This window comes from Lithobates pipiens, unplaced genomic scaffold, assembly GCF_037356315.1.
Source record: "Lithobates pipiens isolate NorthernLeopardFrog02 unplaced genomic scaffold, aLitPip1_a1.2 Scaffold_13, whole genome shotgun sequence".
NCBI classification, from domain to species: domain Eukaryota; kingdom Metazoa; phylum Chordata; class Amphibia; order Anura; family Ranidae; genus Lithobates; species Lithobates pipiens.
This window is the reverse complement of record NW_027507718.1, coordinates 339,119,330-339,139,245: the sequence shown is the minus strand read 5'-3', so window position 1 is coordinate 339,139,245 and position 19,916 is coordinate 339,119,330. Positions and strand designations below refer to the sequence as shown.

Genomic DNA, 19,916 nt, shown 5'->3' with positions numbered 1-19,916 from the left:
ACCTCCTGAACTCCTGAACTGTAACAGGCCACATGCCCTCAACATGGGAAGGGTGCTTTGACGTAGCCTCCCATAGCACCTTGTCCCCATGTTGATGGGGACAAGGACCTCATCCCCACAACCCTTGCCCGGTGGTTGTGAGAGTTTTGGGGGGGCTTATCAGAATCTGGAAGCCCCCTTTAACAAGGGGACGCCCAGATCCTGGCCCCTCCCTATGTGAATTGGTAACAGGTACATTGTACCCCTACCATTTTACAAAAAAGTCTCAAAAATAGTAGAAAAGACAGGAGACACTTTGGGACAAGTCCTTTATTAAAAAATTAAAAAATAAAAATGTCCCACGATGTAAATCCATCTCACGTTGTCCGACGAGCCAAAAAAAGCAACAACAGCACCACCTCCATGGAAGGCTCCCACAACCGAGTGATGCTTCTTCTCGGTGACAACTGTTATATAGCTGAGGGTGGGGCCACTCGGTGAAATAAATGGGTGACCCCGGCTTCCTCTGACGTCATGTGGCAGGGTTCCCCTTAATTTCCATACCAGACCTGAAGGGCCTGGTATGGATTTTGGGGGGACTCCCATGAAACTTTTTTTCTTAATTTTTGGTTTGGGGTTTTCCTTAATATTCATACCAGACCAAAAGGGCCTGGTAATGAACTGGGGGGGGGGGGGGGCATGCCATTTTTTTCAATGAGTTTTAGCAATATTGCAGAGACCCGACAATTTATCACAGCCACGATCAGTTTTAAATGACTTTTTTCCTTTAGAAATGCCATTTTGCTGTGGTACTGTTCTAAACACGGGAAAACTGTGCACTTTACAGGCATACTACAGACTCCCCCCACTTCCCAACCAGTGCACGCCAATGTACATCGGTAGAATGGCACGGACAGGCAAATGGGCGTACAGGTACGTCCCTTTAAATTTGCCACCGTGCCATCGCGTTTTATGATAACTTCCATATAAGCCTTTAAAATTAGCACTTTTGATTTTTCATGTTCGTGTCCCATAGACTTTAACTGTGTTCGTCCGAATTTTTTGCCTGTTCGCAAGCAACCGGTGGGTGTTCAGCTCATCCTCAGTGATTACAGTATACAAGCAAAGTCTGCAGCGTTAACAGCCTTCCTCCTCCCTCCCACCCATGCTCAGCTAGGAATGAAGCATGCGACTCCTGCTGAACTGCTGTCTGTGCCATGTCTGTCACCGTCATAGCTAAAAGAAAGAAAAAAACATGCATCAGGTTGCTCCAAATTAACACAGGGGCTTGAGCACCTTTTTGGTAATTAGAAGCATCACCCCTTTTCTCAGTTTAGAAGAGTGGTGCAGGCTTTAGGCTGGGTTGACACTATTGTGAATTGGATGCAGGCTTCATTGCATCCAATTTGCATGTCAGGAGATTATGACCAGCTCGCTAGGGAGCCGGTTCACAAATTCCCGGAGCGGTTCTGGAGCGACTTGCACAGGAGTCCTGCACATCTTCTGGTCCGTTTCAGGTCCAAATTTTGCCAAAAATTTGGACTAAAATCAGACCTGAAAAGGTGAACAGGAACGCACCGGACCCATGCTGTGAGCCGCTCCATGCTGCAGTGTGAATCCAGCCTTATTCTTGCACAACCAACTAACAACCAACATTTTATTCTCTAGGGCCTCTGCTTTCAGAAAATATATAATGTTTAATTTTTGTTATAATGTTTGGGGTACTAAGTCATTTTCTATCAAAAAATGCTTATTTTAACATGTGTGGGAAAAAATAAAAGCATTGTCCTGGAGAGCAAGTGGTCAAGGGCTCTTTCAGACTAGCAGCGGTAAAGACAGGTGAGTGAGCTGCAGTTTTACTGCCCTCCCGACTGTCCACCCAAACTGTAACAATACAGCCAGACAGGGCTGTTGTCACATACCTGGTGTAGGTCAAGTTTAATAAGAGGGCTGCCCTTACCTGTACACTTTTTGTCCCATTTCTCCTGGGAATGATGGCAAGGTGTAACAGGGCACAGAGTGGCATGGGTGCCTGTAGGAGATCTAGTAGCAGATGCTGAGCAGGCAAGCTGGCAGCAGGCAGATGAAGGATCTTGGGTGCAAACTCAGAAGCCAGGCCAGGGTCAGTATCAAGCGGGCAGAGAAGGTATCGGGCAGAGAAGGTACCGGAACAGTAGACAAGAAGCAAGGTTGGGTCACAAGCCAGAGTCAGCAACAGTGGTTCAGGAACAAGCAGTGTCAGGATAGGGGTGAACACAGTATCGGGTCACAAGAAATAAGAGCTGACAACCACTTAGCAATCAGAGAAAAAAGAACCCGCTGTTCCAGGTGTAAGTAATGTGCCTGAATGGAACCTGATGCCAGCCCCAGCCCGCCTCCATGGGAATACTTGAAGATAAGGCTGCATGTCCAGAGGTTCCAATTGCCTTTATTGAATCGCCGCAATGACACCAGGGACACCAGCATACAGTCACGTAATGACACCAGGGACACCTGCATACAGTCACGTATATGCGTTTCACACATACATTTTGTGCTTAATCATTGTGCTTAGCAATAATCCTCAGTCCTATAGGGCTTTAAATAGGGCACTGGGTAAGTCAACCAAACATGCACTCTTACGTGCTCATGTGCACGTGCTTGTGTAGAAGTGCGCAGGGTTCTAATTTGGCGCATAGTTCTTTGAACCGTTCTCTATGCATGCGCAGTCCTTTGAGCATGGGCATTCCTTTGAGTACAGGAATTCCTATAAGCCCAGGCTTGAGGATGATTTTCGTGACAGCTGTACACATGCTGTGGATGTGATACTTTGTTTCTTGGCTGCAGCATTCTTAATTCAGGATGCAGAGTTTGACAGCCAGTGTTGCCTATCAAACTTGCCCACTGAGCTTATTGGGTCTGCACTGCATCTATGAACCTAACACTTGGCTCTCAGATGCAACGCCATCCCGCAATGTAAAATTCTCATTTGGCAATTTAAGGAATAAATTCAGGTTTGGGAACATGTTACAGGTTCCACCCGTTTTTAAAGTGTAACCTGTAACATGTTCCTGCTCCTGCAGTGGCTTGGCAATCCAAGCCCTCTGTGGGACAATAGTATGGGGAGAAGTTCCCCATACCAGCTGTCACTTTTTGAAAAGACAATGGCTGTGCAGGGCTCCACAGAGTTCTGTAAATGATCGAATTACAAGTACCGACATACTTTTCGGCTGTTGGCTTGTAGTTCTTAATGAACTACCACGCTGTTGAGCACGCTGTTGAGATAGTTCATAGATTCTTCCTGGTAGTGTGAAATTGCCTGGTCGTACAATGTAGAGGGCAGACAGCTCACACTAATAGTCTGCAGGAGCCCTGCATGGCACCAGCGATCTACTATTCACTACCACTGGTGCAATGATTTCCAGTCTCCTAAAATAAAAAATAGCAAATGCACAATTTTTTTTTATCTACAAAGCCATGTAAAGTCCCAATGTAAGTAAAGTCCCTGGTACTACTGTACATTGAATATCGCTTGGATAGTAGCGATTTGGGTCTCAGCTGTACTACGGGTATATAAGACCAGGGCATTGCACAAGCTCTTCCAGGATTATTTGATAGGATGTGGGAGCAAATTTTTTTTTTCTTCTCTTCTCTGTGATGGTGAACACTGTGCTATTTGTTAAAAGTTGTTTGTTGTTTAGGACATATGTGTTCCAGTGTGGGCATGTGTGACCACTATGTGGAAAACATAGCATGGCAAGAACAGAATACAATCTTGCCTTTATTTTTGATCAACTCATACTAACGTACATTGGATTTAGGCCACTTTCACACTGAAGACTTCCCCTGCTCATTTTAGCGGCACTGTACAGATGCTGTGCGGGTGGGCGCGGGGCGCTTTGAACCCCAAAGAAGGGGTTAACAAGAGGTTAAAAGGGCCCAAAAAGTGCTGCTTCTGAAGTGCTTTGCAGGTGCTTCAGCAGCGCTGCCCATTGATTTCAATGGGCAGAGCATTTTGCACCGCCCCAAAGATGCTGCTTGCAGGACTTTTTCTCGTCCTGCAAGTGGACTGCCCCAGTGTGAAAGTCTGTGTGCTTTTTCGGGCACTATTTTTAGCTCTAAAACTCCTGAAAAGTAACTCAGTGTGAAAGTAGTCTAACTCATTTTTTTTTTTTTTTTTTTGTTTTACATTCAAAAAAGATTAAAACAGGCAATGGGAAACCTCCTAAATGCCACTGCTGTACCACCCTCTGAAAAGTGATTCACAGAGGATTCCTTTTCAGTGGACAGTAGAAACTGAAGCATGTTCACGTTGGACCGAGGTAATACGAGTTTAGCCTTACACGTCTATGTTACAGCTACATATGGTGAGACTGCAACCGAGTACTGCAACCTACAACAATGCATCTGCATACCTCCCAACTTTCTGAGAGGGGAATGAGGGACACCTATTAGCGCAAGTTTGTAGACATAAGACACACCCTCTGTATTGCCCTTCTTAAAAGGAGAATTGTATTAAAAAAAATGATTAGTTAAACCCACAAGTGCCTTTTTACCACTTCTATTCCTTTATACTGGCCTTTGGAATTTACAGATGCAGCAATTTAGAAATCAGATGAAAGATTTAGCACTGGGAAACACTTTTTGATAGAGAAATTGTGCATTTTATATACAACTATATAGATCAGACCAAAACGAGGGACAAATCAGGAGGAAAGAGGGACAGAAGGACTTTTGCTCCAAATCAGGGACAGTTGGGAGCAATGCATCTGTTCTATGTTCGGTGCATTATTATTCATTCAAACACACTGTATGGCATAAGGCAAAGCAATCTTGTGTGCAAGGTACTTGTGCGTTTTTGCCTTTTGCATTAGCAGCACATTTTAATGAACTGGCTGCCTTAAATAAACTTACATTACCACGCAAAGTAAAGCCAGTTAACGCACTGCAAACGTAGAGAGAGTTTATTTCCTTCAAGAACAAACAAGAATTAGAAGGGTTAACAGAAAAAGCCTTTGCTTGCAACAGAGTGAGAGCACCTGAGTACACCAGACCTGAGTACATCGGGGCTGATTTGTATAGGTAAGCATTACATGGGAAAAAGCCAGATGGTCCCAGATTTTCCATGCTTTGTACTTCCCTGGCCGCCTCTTACAGGAGCATTGCTTGGCCTATGGGTGTAAAAAACATAATGTCCGGAAAGTTGTCTCTGGTTATAGGAAATGTTTATAGCTTTTGCTGGGCAAATAAGAACATCTGAGAGGTTTATGTAATATAAACTAGAAACACGTAAGCGCCTGCAAAAATGAAATTCAAAGAAAGATAATTCATAGGTCTGCCCGGAGAAGATGGCATTACTAAAATTATAATCCATGCTTCCAACAGAAATGTTTGGCAATACAGTTTTAGTCACTGGTATTACGGGGCCAACAACGTAAGTACTGTTTAGCTTTCCTGAGTGAAAAAGGTTTGTTTTTTGGCATGGAATAAGAAATGTAAGCTTGTTCCCTTTTTGGAATACCAGAGAGCGCAAAAGAGAAGTGATCGGTACCATTTTGTCTTTTGGATGGAGCTGGTCTGAGGAGCAATGAATGGCAAATAATGATGCATGTAGGGTAAGAAAAATATTTTTAAGGAACTGATTTTTCCTAAGTGCTCATGTATAGGACCTGTCAAATCCCATTATCTTCCAAGAAGGTCATTTACCAATATGGATTTCACAGATTTTCAATTATTGCATTTCCTTTTTTGTTACCTGTCATAATTTTAGCTTTGATCATTGGTAAAAAAAAAATAGTAAAAAATATTTATATGCCCTGTCCGAGTATTGCTCATGCCAATGATTTGGTTGTGTTACCAAATAATATAAATAGCATGTAATTTTTAATTTTAAATGTTTTTAACAATTGAATTTATTGAAATTGCGTACAAAAAAGGTACATAACATAAAGGATTAGGTAACAGTAATGTGTCATGAGTAAATCATCAAATATTGATATATTCAGATTTTAAACATTAGTATCGCTTTTTACATTAGGAGAGAATAAATGAATGAAATGTATACATGTTTAGACAATTTCTGTTGTTAGCGGTTAAACCCCAAAACACACAAAAATGTTCATCTTATCTTATGTTACTCCTTAGATGTGGTGTCTGCTTTAGCTTCTTTTTTTTTAGGCTTTTAGCCTTTATTTTTACCTGGTAATCCTACAAATAATATAGTTCTTGTTCTTGGGTGGGTGCATTCTCTTCTCCACTGTATCTATTCAACCATGATTATCACCAAGACTGGTTCAAAGAGGTCACGCCAAGTTGGAGCAATGTAAGTATACAATCCAAATCCAAGCGTACAGCTGTAATAATTGTTCATACCATGAGGTGCGTCCGATTGCAAGCACTTTTCTGTATGTTCCAATGCAGTGCGTCTTAAGGAAGCTCATTAAATTCAATGGGCTGCCCTATGTGGATGAAACGCACAAAAAAAAAAAAAAAAAGGTGCAGCCACTGTTTTTATAATCACAGTGCATCAAACCGCATGGATTCTGATGTAAAAGGAGAACTGGGGTGGGGCTCTGATATTATATGGGGGACTTCTGATGGAGGGGGGGGGGGGCTGTAATGTTAAGGCAGATATTATAAGCCAGGGATATACAATTAGTGGACCTCCAGCTGTTGCAGAACTACAAATCCCATGAGGCATAGCAAGACTCTGACAGCCATAAGCATTACACCCAAAGGCAGAAGCATGATGGGACTTGTAGTTTTGCAACAGCTGGAGATCCGCTAATTGCATATCCCTGTTATAAGGGATACTTCTGGTGGGAAAGGGGGCTCTGTAATAATGGGGACGGGGGCTTTTGATGTGTTTGGGGGACTCTGATGTCACCCTATTTCTTGAAGCATGTTTATTCATTTAAATAAAAAAAAAATGTGGTCCTCATACTGAAAAGATTGGTCCAGTATATCCACAATGATATTTTTATTATTATTTATTATTATTCACGATTTATATAGAGCCAACAGTTTACACAGTGCTTTACAATGCAGAGGAGGGACAGGAGGGCCCTGCTCGTAGAGCTTACATTCTAAAGGGAGGGTGTGGTGGTACAAAAGGTAATGGATGCGGGGAATGATTTGTTGGGGTTGTTAATCCCAAATAATCACAATAATCCACAAAGGGAACAGTTAATATGATCACACCAACACTGCATCACTTCTGTCCGTCCCAAAATCAAGTGTTGAAAGACAAAACATTTGCATGACAATGGAACTAGATATTCAGACATACATACAACAGTTTGATTGCCAATCTGACGGCATAGGGCTATCTCTAGACAACAGTCTATATTTAGTAATGAAATTATGAATCCATAATTTCTAATGGACGAATTCCAACTATGGAAAATTGTCACTATACACAGATAACACTTTTTTTTTTTTTTTTACATTAGGATGCTGCATGGATATAACGACAATGACATCCCTGGGATACTTAAAGGGTTTGTAAAGGCAGTAGTTTTTTTTTTATCTTAATGCATTAAGATAAAAAGCCTTCTGTGTGTAGCAGCCTCCTCAGCACCCCCTCTGTCCCCCGAGCCCCATCTCTGTCCTGCCATGTCCATGAGTCCCTCAGCTGTCCCTGACTCTCCCTCCTGATTGGCTGAGACACAGCAGCGACACCATTGGCTCCCACTGCTGTCAATGAAAGTCAGTTAGCCAATTGGGAGAGAGAGGGGGCGGGGTTGAACAGCAGCTCTGTGTCTGAATGGACACACAGAGCTGCAGCTCGGCTCGGGTGCCCCTATAGCAAGCTGCTTTCTGCAGGGGCACTCAACAGGAGGGAGGCGCCAGGAGCTGCAAAGAGGGGCCCGAGAAGGGCAGGATCCAGGCTGCTCTGTACAAAACCAACTGCACATAGAAGGTATAACATGTTTGTTATTTGTTTAAATAAGACTTTACAATCACTTTAAGACTCGGACAAATGATTATCCATTTTTTGGGTGGTGGACGGGGTTGCATGCTGTCTCCTATCGATAATGAATAGGTTACTAAACTTACAAAAATTCTCGTACGGCAGAATACAACTTCGGCAATGATGTCATATGTTATTCTTTTGTTACCGAGCATGCAGGCTATTTCTTTTTATTTTTCATGGGATGAATACTATACTGATTAAATGAAAATTGTACGATCCGGTATCGTATGAGTGAATTTTTTTTGCGTTTGCCCCTTTGGATAAACAATCATGATTGGCTCTCAAAAACTGTGTGCTAATGATCAGATTATCGCATGATCGATTCGAAAGAGGTATTTTTTGTCCAATTTTCTCATCATGTGTACTAAGGTTTATGTAAAAAAACGGACACCTGGTCATAGATCAGAGATTTTTTATTTACTGCTCAATTCGATATCTAATCAACTGCCTTATATGGCCACATGGAAAAGTGATACAGGTAAACAACTGAACCTTATGGAATGGCATAAATTGGCTATTAAAGGGGTTGTAAACCCTCAGGGTTTTTCACCTTAATGCATTCTATGCATTAGGGTGAAAAACCTCCTGTGATGCAGCAGCCCCCCCAGAGCCCCCCTTTTACTTACCTGAACTCAGTCTTTCCAGCGACAGGGATGAGCCCACGGCTCCTGCCGGTGTCTCGGGTCCTGACTGGATAGATTGATAGCGCAACCATTGGCTCCCACTGCTGTCAAGCAAATCCAATGACACTGGAGCCGGGGGGCAGGGCCGAGTTCTGCTGTTTGTGTCAATGAATGCAGCAGCAGGACATGGAAATGTGTCAGCACGAGTGTCCGGAGGGAGGAGCCCGGAGCGCCACTTAGGTAACCCAGAAGAGGAGGAAAGTATGCCTTTTTCTTTTTTTAAACAAATCTTTACAGGGGGGGAACCAGGAAACACATGACCGAACCATAGGCTGTAAAGGTGGGGTGACAGATAAGTTATCGGGAATTGGCCACAGGCGTCTGTCCAATTCGACCATACCTTATCAAATTTCCCCGGACAATTCCTACTCTCCTACATAATCCAGTAGAGTGGTAACATGCTATAATCGTCTTTTGTCACGATTCTTTGGAAGGAACCTCTTTCAGTTTCCACCTTAGCAAGATTTCCCTTCTGGCATAAAATAGAGGATACTTAAGCCACAATTTGGCATTACGGTCCCCCTCAATGTCTTCTAAATGGCTCAGTAGTAAGATCAGAGGTCCCAGAGGTATTTCTATCCCCCAGAGTGTCTGCCACCGCTCGCCAGTTTGGAGCTTGGGGCAGAACCATACCATATGGAAGAAGGTACCCGGTTCCAGGGTGTATCTGGTACACAGTGGGCTAAGATTGGGATAAATGCTAGCTAGCCTCTGCGGAGTGTAATATGCTCTGTGCAGAAATTTCAACTTGATGAATCTGTCTTTGGCCGCAATCATGGAGGGAATGAATGATGAAATACAGTCTTCCCATTTCTCGTCTCCCAGAGAGGGAATATTTACTCTCCATTTGTCCAGTGATCGAGTGAGTTTAATGTCATGTGCCAATGTCAAATATAGGTATAAGGAGGACAAGGGTTTCTCTGTTACCCCAGAAATCAGGAGACGTTCAATCGAGTCAGGTTCGAGCGTCACCTGAGTAGAGAACTGGGCTCTAAGGGCATGCCTCAGCTGCCAATATCGGAATTAAAATGATCCTGGAAGGCGATGGGTCAGTCGCAGCTCCTGAAATTTCACCTCTTGGCATCGCCTGCCTGAGGGTAAGAATTCCTCTCGTAGCCCACACTGCAGGGTCAGGGATTTTATAAAGGTGAGGAAGCAGAGGATTGCCCCATAGTGGGGTATTGGGGGAGATACAGGACGGTTTCAGGGCTGCTATTCTGGAGCATCGCCACACGCGGATCGTGGTTATCATGGGGCCTGTGACAGAGGGGTGAGCCCCACAGCCCTGGTATACCAGATTAGACAGTGCTCCATAGGAACTAAGGAGAGCTGCCTCCAATGTAACCACAGGGTTATGCTAGGGCTGGGAGAACCACCACCTCACAGTGACCAGTACTGCCGCCCAGTAATATATTAGGAAATTTGGGAGTGCCAATCCGCCTCCAGACAATGGAAGGTAAAGTATGTTTCGCCACCTGTGAGGGATTGCTGGCCCAAACGAAGGAGATCACAACGCTTTCCAGGTGTCGCATAAAGGACTTAGGAATAGGGGTCGGCATATGCCTAAAAAAAAAAAAAACACAATGTTTTGGCAGATATACCATTTTGAGGAGATTACCCTGACCGACCGGAGTCAGAGGGAGGGTCCGCCACGTCGTGCCCTGCTGAGAGAGCTGTGCTAAGACCAGGTATACATTCTGTTCGAAATATCCAGCTGCCACGTCCCCCACCCTCACATCCAGGTATGTAAATTCATCCCCCCAACGTAGAGGTGTGTGTGTGTGTGTGTGTGTGTGTGTGTGTGTGTGTGTGTGTGTGTGTGTGTGTCTACGCGGGGCAATGACGGATGAAGTGGGAATAGTACAGATGTGTTCCAATTCATATGGATACCAGAGTATCCACCAAATCAATCAAAAATGGCCAGTGCCGAATGTAGGTAAGAGGAAGCATCGGCCAGATTAGTGTTTTTTTTTTTTTTTTTTTTTTTTTAAAAGGCTTGGATTACATTGCAGCAGAATCGCATCACGTTTGGAGTGCCATTAAAAGGACAGTGGCACCCAAACACGCCTTGTGCAGCGATCGCTGCGCAATTTGGATTCCAAATCGTGAGATGTGAATGGAACCTTTAGCCTTTCCAACCACCTTACGACAATGGGAGGTTCTGCATGGAATGTGTACTGATGTGTTTTCTATTCCCATGTTTTCTATAAGGATTGGAATATGGAACATGTACTGAAGTGTTTTTTCTATAAGGATTGGAATATTTAACATTCTTTAACAGAGAACATATGTATTCTCCCCTTTCCTTTTTAATAAGACCAATACAAATATTGGAAAAGATCTAGAAAAGGGCCAATTACTAAAACTGGAGCAGCTGTACCCAGTAACCAATCGGCTTCTAGCTTCAGCATGTACAGTTGTGCTTTAACAGTGAAGGCTGACAGCTGATTGGCTGCTGTGCAGACCTGTGTGTGGATGAGAGGCTGGGTGCCATGCCTGAGGAGAGCCGTGATTAGCAGTAAGCGGCTCCTCTCCCTCACACACATGCCTGCACCCATCTCCTTGTGCAGGTACCTCCTCCTCCCTCTCCTCCCTCCCCCTCCGCCTTTTGTTTTACTATCACAGGGAGAAGGAGAGAACAATTTCCTGTTGACACCGGAATATTTAGAAAGTGCAGGGAAGGAGGACCGGGAGCCGCTGTCTGGGGAAGTTTCCTGTGACTAGCAGCCAGGCCAGCCGTGCTCGGATGAGGAAAGTTTATGTGGCCGGCCTGGCAGGCTGTATGTGTCATCATCGGGGAGTCAGGTGCGGGGGATCCAGGGGCTGAGCGCGCACACAGGACGGAGGACAAGGGACACAAGGGCCTGCACACACCACAAGGAATGTGATTTTTTTCTCCTGCCTCTGCCCTCCTATGCTGTCTTCTCATGGCTGAAGCCTGGCTGGAGGAAGAGGAGGAGGAGCTGAGGGACAGTGCTGGCAACAGGAGACACAGGAGGTCCAACCTCAACCAAGCTACAGGTAACCATGGGGATCAGGGATGGATGGGCACAGGGTCCTAGTCCTCAGGGACCTGCACTCACACCTGGTATACATGGACACCACAGCACCCACATCCATTATACTAGGAAGAGCTAGACGGGTCTAATGCATCCTTTCTCAACCACCCCCAGAATCTAAAAGGAGGACCCCCATCCTTCTTACTGCACTAAGCGTGCCCCCCATACAAGGGCCTATTCACACTAAGTCACGCCTGCGACTTCCCTCATGCAAAAACGCAGGGAACTGCAATGACACAATGTTCTGTTCACACCAGCATGCTTTGTTTCTGTGCGTTCCGGAGCTGTGCCTTGTATATTATTGTAGCGTACAGAAATGTGTGTAAGGGCCTGTTTTCTTCAACAATCTATTTTTATTATATATTATTTTAATATTATGTATTTTATTATTGTGTTTATTATTATACTTTATTGTTTTTTTTATTATTATTATATTTTATTATTGCGTTTCTCTGTGTTCCAGAGCTGTGCCGTTTTATGCAACATGTTTGCATATTATTGCATAAAAAAGGACGTAATGCCCTATTTTTCTTTTTGACAATATATTTTTAATATACATTTTATTGTTTCATTTTTTTTTTTTATGGTGTTTATTATTATTATTATTATTATTATTATTATTATTTTATTATTGTGTTTCTCTGTGTTCCAGAGCTGTGGCATTTTTAAAGTGGTTGTATAGTCAAGTTTTTTACTTTAACCTACAGGAAAGCCTATAAAAATATCTCCTCAACCTGTACGGTTGAGGAGATATTCCCCTCGCAATGAGCCGCTGACTGCAGCGGTGCATGCGAACAAGGGATTCTCGACTGAAAGTCCGGCAGACGCCGGACCCTGCCGCAAAGGAATCTCCCACACGCATGCAACGATATCGCAGCTCCGGCCACTCACAGCGCCGGAGCCGCGATACCCGGAAGATCAGATGTCAGGGCCTCGTTGTAAGGTGAGTATTTCATAATGAGCTAGTATGCGGTGCATACTAGCTCATTATGCCTTTTCCTTTGCAGGTCAGGAAAAAAAAAAAAACTTCGGAGGGTATACAACCGCTTTAAAGAAATGTGTTTGCGTGTTATTGCAACGCACAGAAACGCGTGTAAGGGCCTATTTTTTTTTCAACCATTTTTTTTATTTTTGTGATTATTGTTATTTATAATAATTTATAATTGTGTTTCTCTATGTTCCAGAGCTGTGCCATTTAAAGCAACGTGTTTGCGTATTATTGCACTGCAACGCACAGAAACGCGTGTAAGGGCCTATTTTTTTTTCAACCATTTTTTTATTTTTGTGATTATTGTTATTTATAATAATTTATAATTGTGTTTCTCTATGTTCCAGAGCTGTGCCATTTAAAGCAACGTGTTTGCGTATTATTGCACTGCAATGCACAGAAACGCGTGTAAGGGCCCATTTTTTTTTTTTTCAACCATTTATTTTTATTTTTGTAAATATTATATTTAATAATTGTGTTTCTCTACGTTCCAGAGCTGTGCCATTTGATACAACGTGTTTGCTTATTATTGCACTGCAACGCACAGAAACAAGCGTAAGGGCCTATTTTTCTTTTTCAACTATATATTTTTATTTATTATTATTATTAATAATAATAAAAATATATGGTTGGGGGGAAAAAAAAAACCCTTACACTTGTTTCTGTGCATTGCAGTGCAATAATAAGCAAACACGTTGCATCAAATGGCACAGCTCTGGAACGTAGAGAAACGCGATTATTATTATAATAATATTGGGGTGGATTTGATTTAAATCAAGTCAATTTAAATCACTAGTAAAATAGCTTGATTTAAATCATAATTTTTAAAGAACTGTCATCCCTGTCCTGCATCGGCTCCTCCTCTGACCCGCTGTTGACTCTCTGTTGGTCCCATTCACTTTAATGGGGCGGCTGGTGATGCGGCAGTGACACAACAAGGTGAGGGACGTGGTGGCAGCAGGTGAGTGGATGCCCACTAACAGGCGCTGCCATGATGAATCTGAAATGAAAGGTGCTCTTTAAATGTAAGGACTCATTCTTGCTAGGAGTTAGAATCTTTAATATTTGCAAACAAAATGAAGGTTTCCTATTTCCAATAATAAGCTGTCAAGTTAGTAAAACGGCAATATTCGAACCGATTCAATCATACAGTTTGTAGTGTACATAGATTTGAAAAACAATGGGATAAATGAATATTCATGAACTTTGTTTTATCTCATGGTTATTGTGAAATTGTGTGAATGCATCAATGCAGTGCATGTTATCACAGCTTGGATTCATTGAATGAGTTTACCAACAATGTAAACATTGCAGAGTATCATTATTTGTAGCATGAGGCTGTATGCTACAAATAACGAAACTCCATTTCATGCTGAATAAACTACACTATTAATGTATCTTAAATAGAAAACTATCTTAGATTTTTACTCCCAAAAGTATTTTATTAAAATAAATTTGCTAAAAATCAAAAACAGTTTTTTTTTTTTTTTTTTTTTTATACAAAAAAAAATTTGAAAAATTATATCCATCCTGATTATATATTTTATAATGTGTGTTTCTCTGCGTTCCAGAGCTGTGCCATTTGATGGAATGTGTATTATTTCACTGCAATGCACAGAACCGTGTGTAAGGGCTGGATCACCACAGATGCAGTCCAGTGCATTTTTTTTTTCTCTGCATCAAAAATGCAATGGACAGTAAGTTATATGGGTTCCAATGGAATTGTGCAGTGTGTTGCAGGGCAGTCAGAAAAATGAGCAGTACTGGAACACGGTAAAATGCATTAAAAACACACCGAAACACTTTACAGCAACATTTTCAATAATTATATTTTTATTGTGCATATCAAACCGCAGTGCAAACAGTATTAACGTTCCAATGTGCTCACACCAAACTACTAAGGTGACAAAACTGTGCATGTACACTTTTAATATAGAATTGTTAAAGCAGGGCAGTTGGCTCGCTCCAGGAACTCGCTAGGTTGCAGCAACCTTGTGTGCGTTCCACCACTTGCCTACTAAGGAACCGGAATCTACATTGATGCGTTTCACCCCTCCCACAGGGCGTTGTCAAAGTCTCCAATGAACTTTCGGGTCTCCGATCCTGTGGCTGTAGAGTCAATTTCGGCTGCTCTGCTTTCTCCTCCTCTTGTCCAATCACAGAAGGCTTTGGATTATGTGAACCCATTCATAAATCCTATGAATTGGCAATGGGGGGGGGGGGGGGGGGGGCAGTCACACAGAACAGCGACCCAAAATGCACTGTGGTGTGTTGCAGCTCTGTGCAATGCATTTGTGGGTTGGGGTGCTATTCTAAATGAAAGGCAGCACAGTATGTCAATGCATGTAGCATGCATTGTGGTAATGCATATGTGTAACTCAAAATGTGACATTTTTTTGAAAGTTGCTTCACGAGTGCCTGTTTGCATAGTTTGTCAACACATTTTGAAATGTAGATTAAAGAAGAATTCCAGGCTTGAATAATTTATACTCCAAGCTGGACCAATGTAACCACGTATATGACATACCTGCCCAATGCCTCGGGAAGCTGGAAATCACTGAAGTAGACATAGTTATTCTAGTGATCTCCACTTGCTTCCAGGATCAATGCTGACCTTGACATCCTCTCAGAACCTCGAACCCCTGGCAGACAGGATCAGGAACATCAGCCAGGCAAGTCTTCAACAGGACTACAATAGAGTCTCTAGATATGTTGACCAAGGCAAAGGCGCTGAATGAATAAGCCAGGCAGTTTAAACAGAAGGGGCTGGACTGAAGAGCAGGAAATGAACACCAGGTGAGCCACTCTGGAATGATGAGTGCTGGCAATTAACCAACCACTGAGCACTGAGAAAGGAGAGCTCAGCCCAGCCCTGACACTATAAGGCTTAACCAGTTCCCGACCAGTGCATGTCGATGTATGTCGGCAGAATGGCACGGCTGGGCAAATGGGCGTACCTGTATGTTCCTTTAAATTTGCAGCCGTGCCATCGCGTGCGCGCCGGCCAGGACCCCCGTGAGCTGGGACGCGGGTCCCACGGACTCTATCACAGGTGGGGATATCTGCAATCTCCTCGCGGAGAGGAATAATGGGGAGATGCTAATGTTAAGCATCTCCCTGTTCTGCCTAGTGACAGTGTCACTGATCTCTGCTCCCTGTGATCGGGAGCAGAGATCAGTGACGTGTCACACGTAGCCACGCCCCCACAGTTAGAAACACTCTCCAGGACACACTTAACCTTTACACTGGCCCCTAGTGGTTAACCCCTTCACTGCCAGTGTCATTTACACGGGAATCAGTGCATTTGTATAGCACTGATTGCTGTATAAATGACAATGGTCCCAAAAAGTGTAAAAAATTATCCGATGCGTCCGCCGTAATGTTGCAGTCATGATAAAAAAAAAAATTGCTGATCGCTGTCATTACTAGTAAAACAAAATCAAAATTTTATAAAAATGCTATAAAACTATCCCCTATTTTGTAAACGCTTATTGCGATTTTGACCAAAAATATGTAGAAGAATACGTATTGGCCTAAACTGAGGAAAATAATTTTTTTATACATTTTTGGGGGATATTTATTATGCAAAATGTAAAAAAAGCATTTTGTTTTTTTTCAAAATTGTGCTCTTTTTTTATTTTTATTTTTTATTTATTTTTTGTTTTTGTTTATAGCGCAAAAAATAAAAACCGCAGGGGTGATCAAATACCACCAAAAGAAAGCTCTATTTGTGGGGGGGAAAAAAAAGACATAAACTTTGTTTGGGAATCACGTTGCACAACCACGCAATTGTCAGTTAAAGCGACACTGTGGCGAATCGCAAAAATGTACATGGGACTTTTTTTTACAACCTCTCCTGAATGATTTAACTTGACAGACAGTAACCCACGTTTCAAACGTCTGTTTATTGCCAAAAAGGAATGGCCAAAAAGGAAAAACGCCTGTAAACTAAATGCGGCTATGCACGAGTTACCGCATTTAGCCGCGTTTAGAGGCATTTCAAGCTCCAAACACTTCTAAACTCAGCGTCTGTACTCCCCATTTTTATTGCTTTCCAAAAAAGGCCTCTAAATTCAACTACCTAGAAACGACTGTAAACGACCCTGTGTACATGTGCTGATAAGATGAAATAGAGGAGAGTTCAGGAGCAGTTGAAAAAAATGCCCACCTGCAGCAGTGTGTACATGAGGCCTAACTATGTAAAAATATACTATGCATGGAATTTTATCTTTTGAGGCATATTACACTAGTGATTCAAAACCAACTCCCCTTTTCCAGTGGCATCACTCTTCCATGACCTGTACCAGGGATGTGCTGCTCCCTCGCTAGTGATCTGGATGCTTTCGGGCCAATGAAGGAGCAGCTTCCAATAGGGAAAGTGACAAATGTAATTAGGCGGTGATTTTAGATATAACTAAATCGACTGTCTTTTAGCATCTCAGAACATCACTGTATAATTAGCCTTAGGCCCCTTTCACACATGCGTACCATTCGTTTAGTCAGTTTATCATGTTTTTTTTTTTTTTTTTTTTTTTTTTTTTACCGCAAGTCTCAGAATCATGTTTTCATGCAAAAATGGACAGTTTGTCAATTTTTTACATCCGTTTTTCGTCCAATCCAGGTTTGTTTTTTGTTTTTTTTGCGGAAGTAAAATAGGACATTGATCCATTCAAAAAACCGAATGTTGACGGAAGTGGCTGTAAATAGATGATCACCATTTACATCCGTTTTTCCATAGAGATGCATTGATGTCCATTTTTCATCCGTCAACAGATGGATGAAAAATGGTCAAATGGTCTGCATGTGTGAAAGGGGCTTATATTTACTGTTTAAAAGTGATTGAAATTTCAAAAGTTACCATAATTCTGTTTATACACTTGGCAAATTTGTTGCTTTCAGTTTATATAGTGTATTCTCCTCCCTCCTTCATGGAAATTCATTATTCTTCTCAGGATCAGTGTACAGTTTTTGTTTTTTTTACAATAATCTGTGTGTATGGAAAATCCCTGATCTATTCTAGCATCACCAGCTGCAATTGAAGGAGTTGTTTAGTGTTATACGAGTGACTTTGCCTGCTATGTAGTCAGGGCCGGACTGGGAATAAAAACCAGCCCTGGAAAAAATGTCATACTAGCCCCATAGCATTATTATACCAGCCCAACGTCATTATTTTCTTCTTCATAAAAGGGAAAACTATGCATTTTAAAGCACATTTGAAGAGCCTATTATATATAGATAAGGCGGATGTGAAAGCACATAGGACTAGGTGTGTGTGTGTGTATATGTGTGTGTGTGTGTGTGTATGTGTATGTATGTGTATATATATATATATATATATATATATATATATATATATATATATTTTATTAGTAGCAAATTCCAGTTAAAGGTGGAGCAATCATCAAGGGGGACACCTGGGAATGTGGGGGGGGGGGGGGGTTGGCCTCTGAGGACCAGAGATGACATTCCGCAGAGGGAATACACTAAGGTAAGGGGGAAACCTTTTATATTGGTGCCCCCTTACATTAGTGACCCCCCCCCCCCCCTGACTTGCCTGGCGGCACTGTCACTGACCTCCTCTCAGGTGCACCTTGCAGAGCTCAGTCAGTTGGCTCCAGCTTGGTGGCTCTGGTTTTCCTCTCCACAGTCCACACATGTCTGACTTCTCCCATGACCCCCATCCCAGCGGCACTCCCACCCTTGACTCCTCTCCAGACTCCCTCAGAGACTGAAGATATGATATAAGACAAGAGATGGTCAGAGGTTGCAAACATGGTACAGGAGATGTCAGAGGCTGCGGGCATGGTATAGGAGGTGGTTAGAGACTAAGGACATGATACTAAAGATGGTAAGCTATGCAGACATGATACAGGAGATCAATGCAGCCTCCATGTGCCCGTCAATGCAGCCTCACTGTACCCATAAATGCAGCTTCACTGTGCCCGTCGTCGTCACCTCACCGCGCCCTTCGTGGTTCTCCCCATCTCTAATTGGTTGCGACAAACTTCCCACAAAATGTTTTAACTGCGAATACCTCTATTCATCCAATATCATCAGTTCTCTTCTGTGCTTTAATTTGTGATATGATTGTATTTTCCCTTTTGCCCAAGAAAATGTTTGCCCAGGGCCCAATCAATATTAAAGACGGCCCTGTGTCTACGCTATTTCATATGGTAGCCAGTAACGGTTCCAACGACAAGACATACAGGAGGGGTGAGAGTGGACATCCTTGCCTCGTTCTATTGAACATTTCAAAGGGTAGAGAGACACTCCCGCTGACCTTCACTGATGCAGTAGGGTAATTGTATAGGGTTTTAATCCCCTGGGCCATTTTGGGGCCTATCCCCACATTCTCTATTGTGTCTATCGTGAATCCCCAGTCTACCCTGTCAAAAGCCTTTTCAGCGTCTATTGACTGGAATAGAGCTGGGGACTTTCCACCCTTTATTTTGTGCAATAGCAATGATGTTCTTATCCCATTATCTTTTCCTTCCCTGCCTGATCAGTCTTGTGGCAAGGATCTTTGTGAACAATTGTGTGTCAGCGTTTAACAATGCTATTGGTCTATAGCTGGAACACAGAGCTGCATCTTTTCCCTCCTTTAGGTATCACTGTAATGTGTGCCAATAGAGACTCCCTCCTCATCTCCTCCCCTTCTCCTAATCTGTTCATATATGCAGTATTAATTTAAGTCTTAAAACTAAAATGGCATTTTAGTCTTCTGCAATTGTTTTAGTCGTATTTAGTCGACTAAATCTCCAGTACATTTTAGTCGACTAAAATGTCCTACGAGGAAAAAAGGAAAGGGGGGGTAAGGAATGGGAGGAAAGGGGGGGTAGAAGAGTGGAGATCCGGCAGTGGTGAATTTACACTCGCTAGTAGTGCAAATAGATCATGTGGCGGTTGGTCGGCTATTGTCCGAGCAGTGTCACTCCTTCATTAGATAGAAGAAACTTGTTCCATAGCCTCCATGCCTTAGAATGCTTCTCTAGTTTATTTTGGGCCGTAAGGATTAAATCCTCTAATTTCTTGATGTCTTCTACTCTACTTAACTAAGTCCCAGTAGAGGGTGGCGTGACGTTTATCCATAACAGGGGGATGCAGGATTTGTCAGCATTCAGTAAGTGTCGCATGACTGATTTTTGGAAGTGTTTCGCTGGGATCCCGGTAACATGGAACAGGAAGAAAGTCGGGTCATCTGGAATCTTATGGTCTGTGAATTTTTGGGTGATATGCCGTACAGTTGTCCTAAA

General features: G+C 42.7%; 1 protein-coding gene across 2 annotated transcripts in view; it reads left to right on the top strand.

Moving 5' to 3' along the window:
* The first annotated feature begins 11,152 nt into the window (after positions 1 to 11,152).
* SH3D19 (SH3 domain containing 19) overlaps positions 11,153 to 19,916 on the top strand; it is a 142,931-nt gene continuing 134,167 nt past the window's right edge. Inside the window, exon 1 of one of the 2 annotated variants that reach the window (XM_077477028.1) lies at positions 11,153 to 11,637. In XM_077477028.1, coding sequence (XP_077333154.1) covers positions 11,544 to 11,637 — 94 coding nt within the window. In that variant the 5' untranslated portion in view covers positions 11,153 to 11,543. The remainder of the gene's footprint in view (positions 11,638 to 19,916) is intronic. The other variant, XM_077477029.1, reaches the window with a different exon arrangement.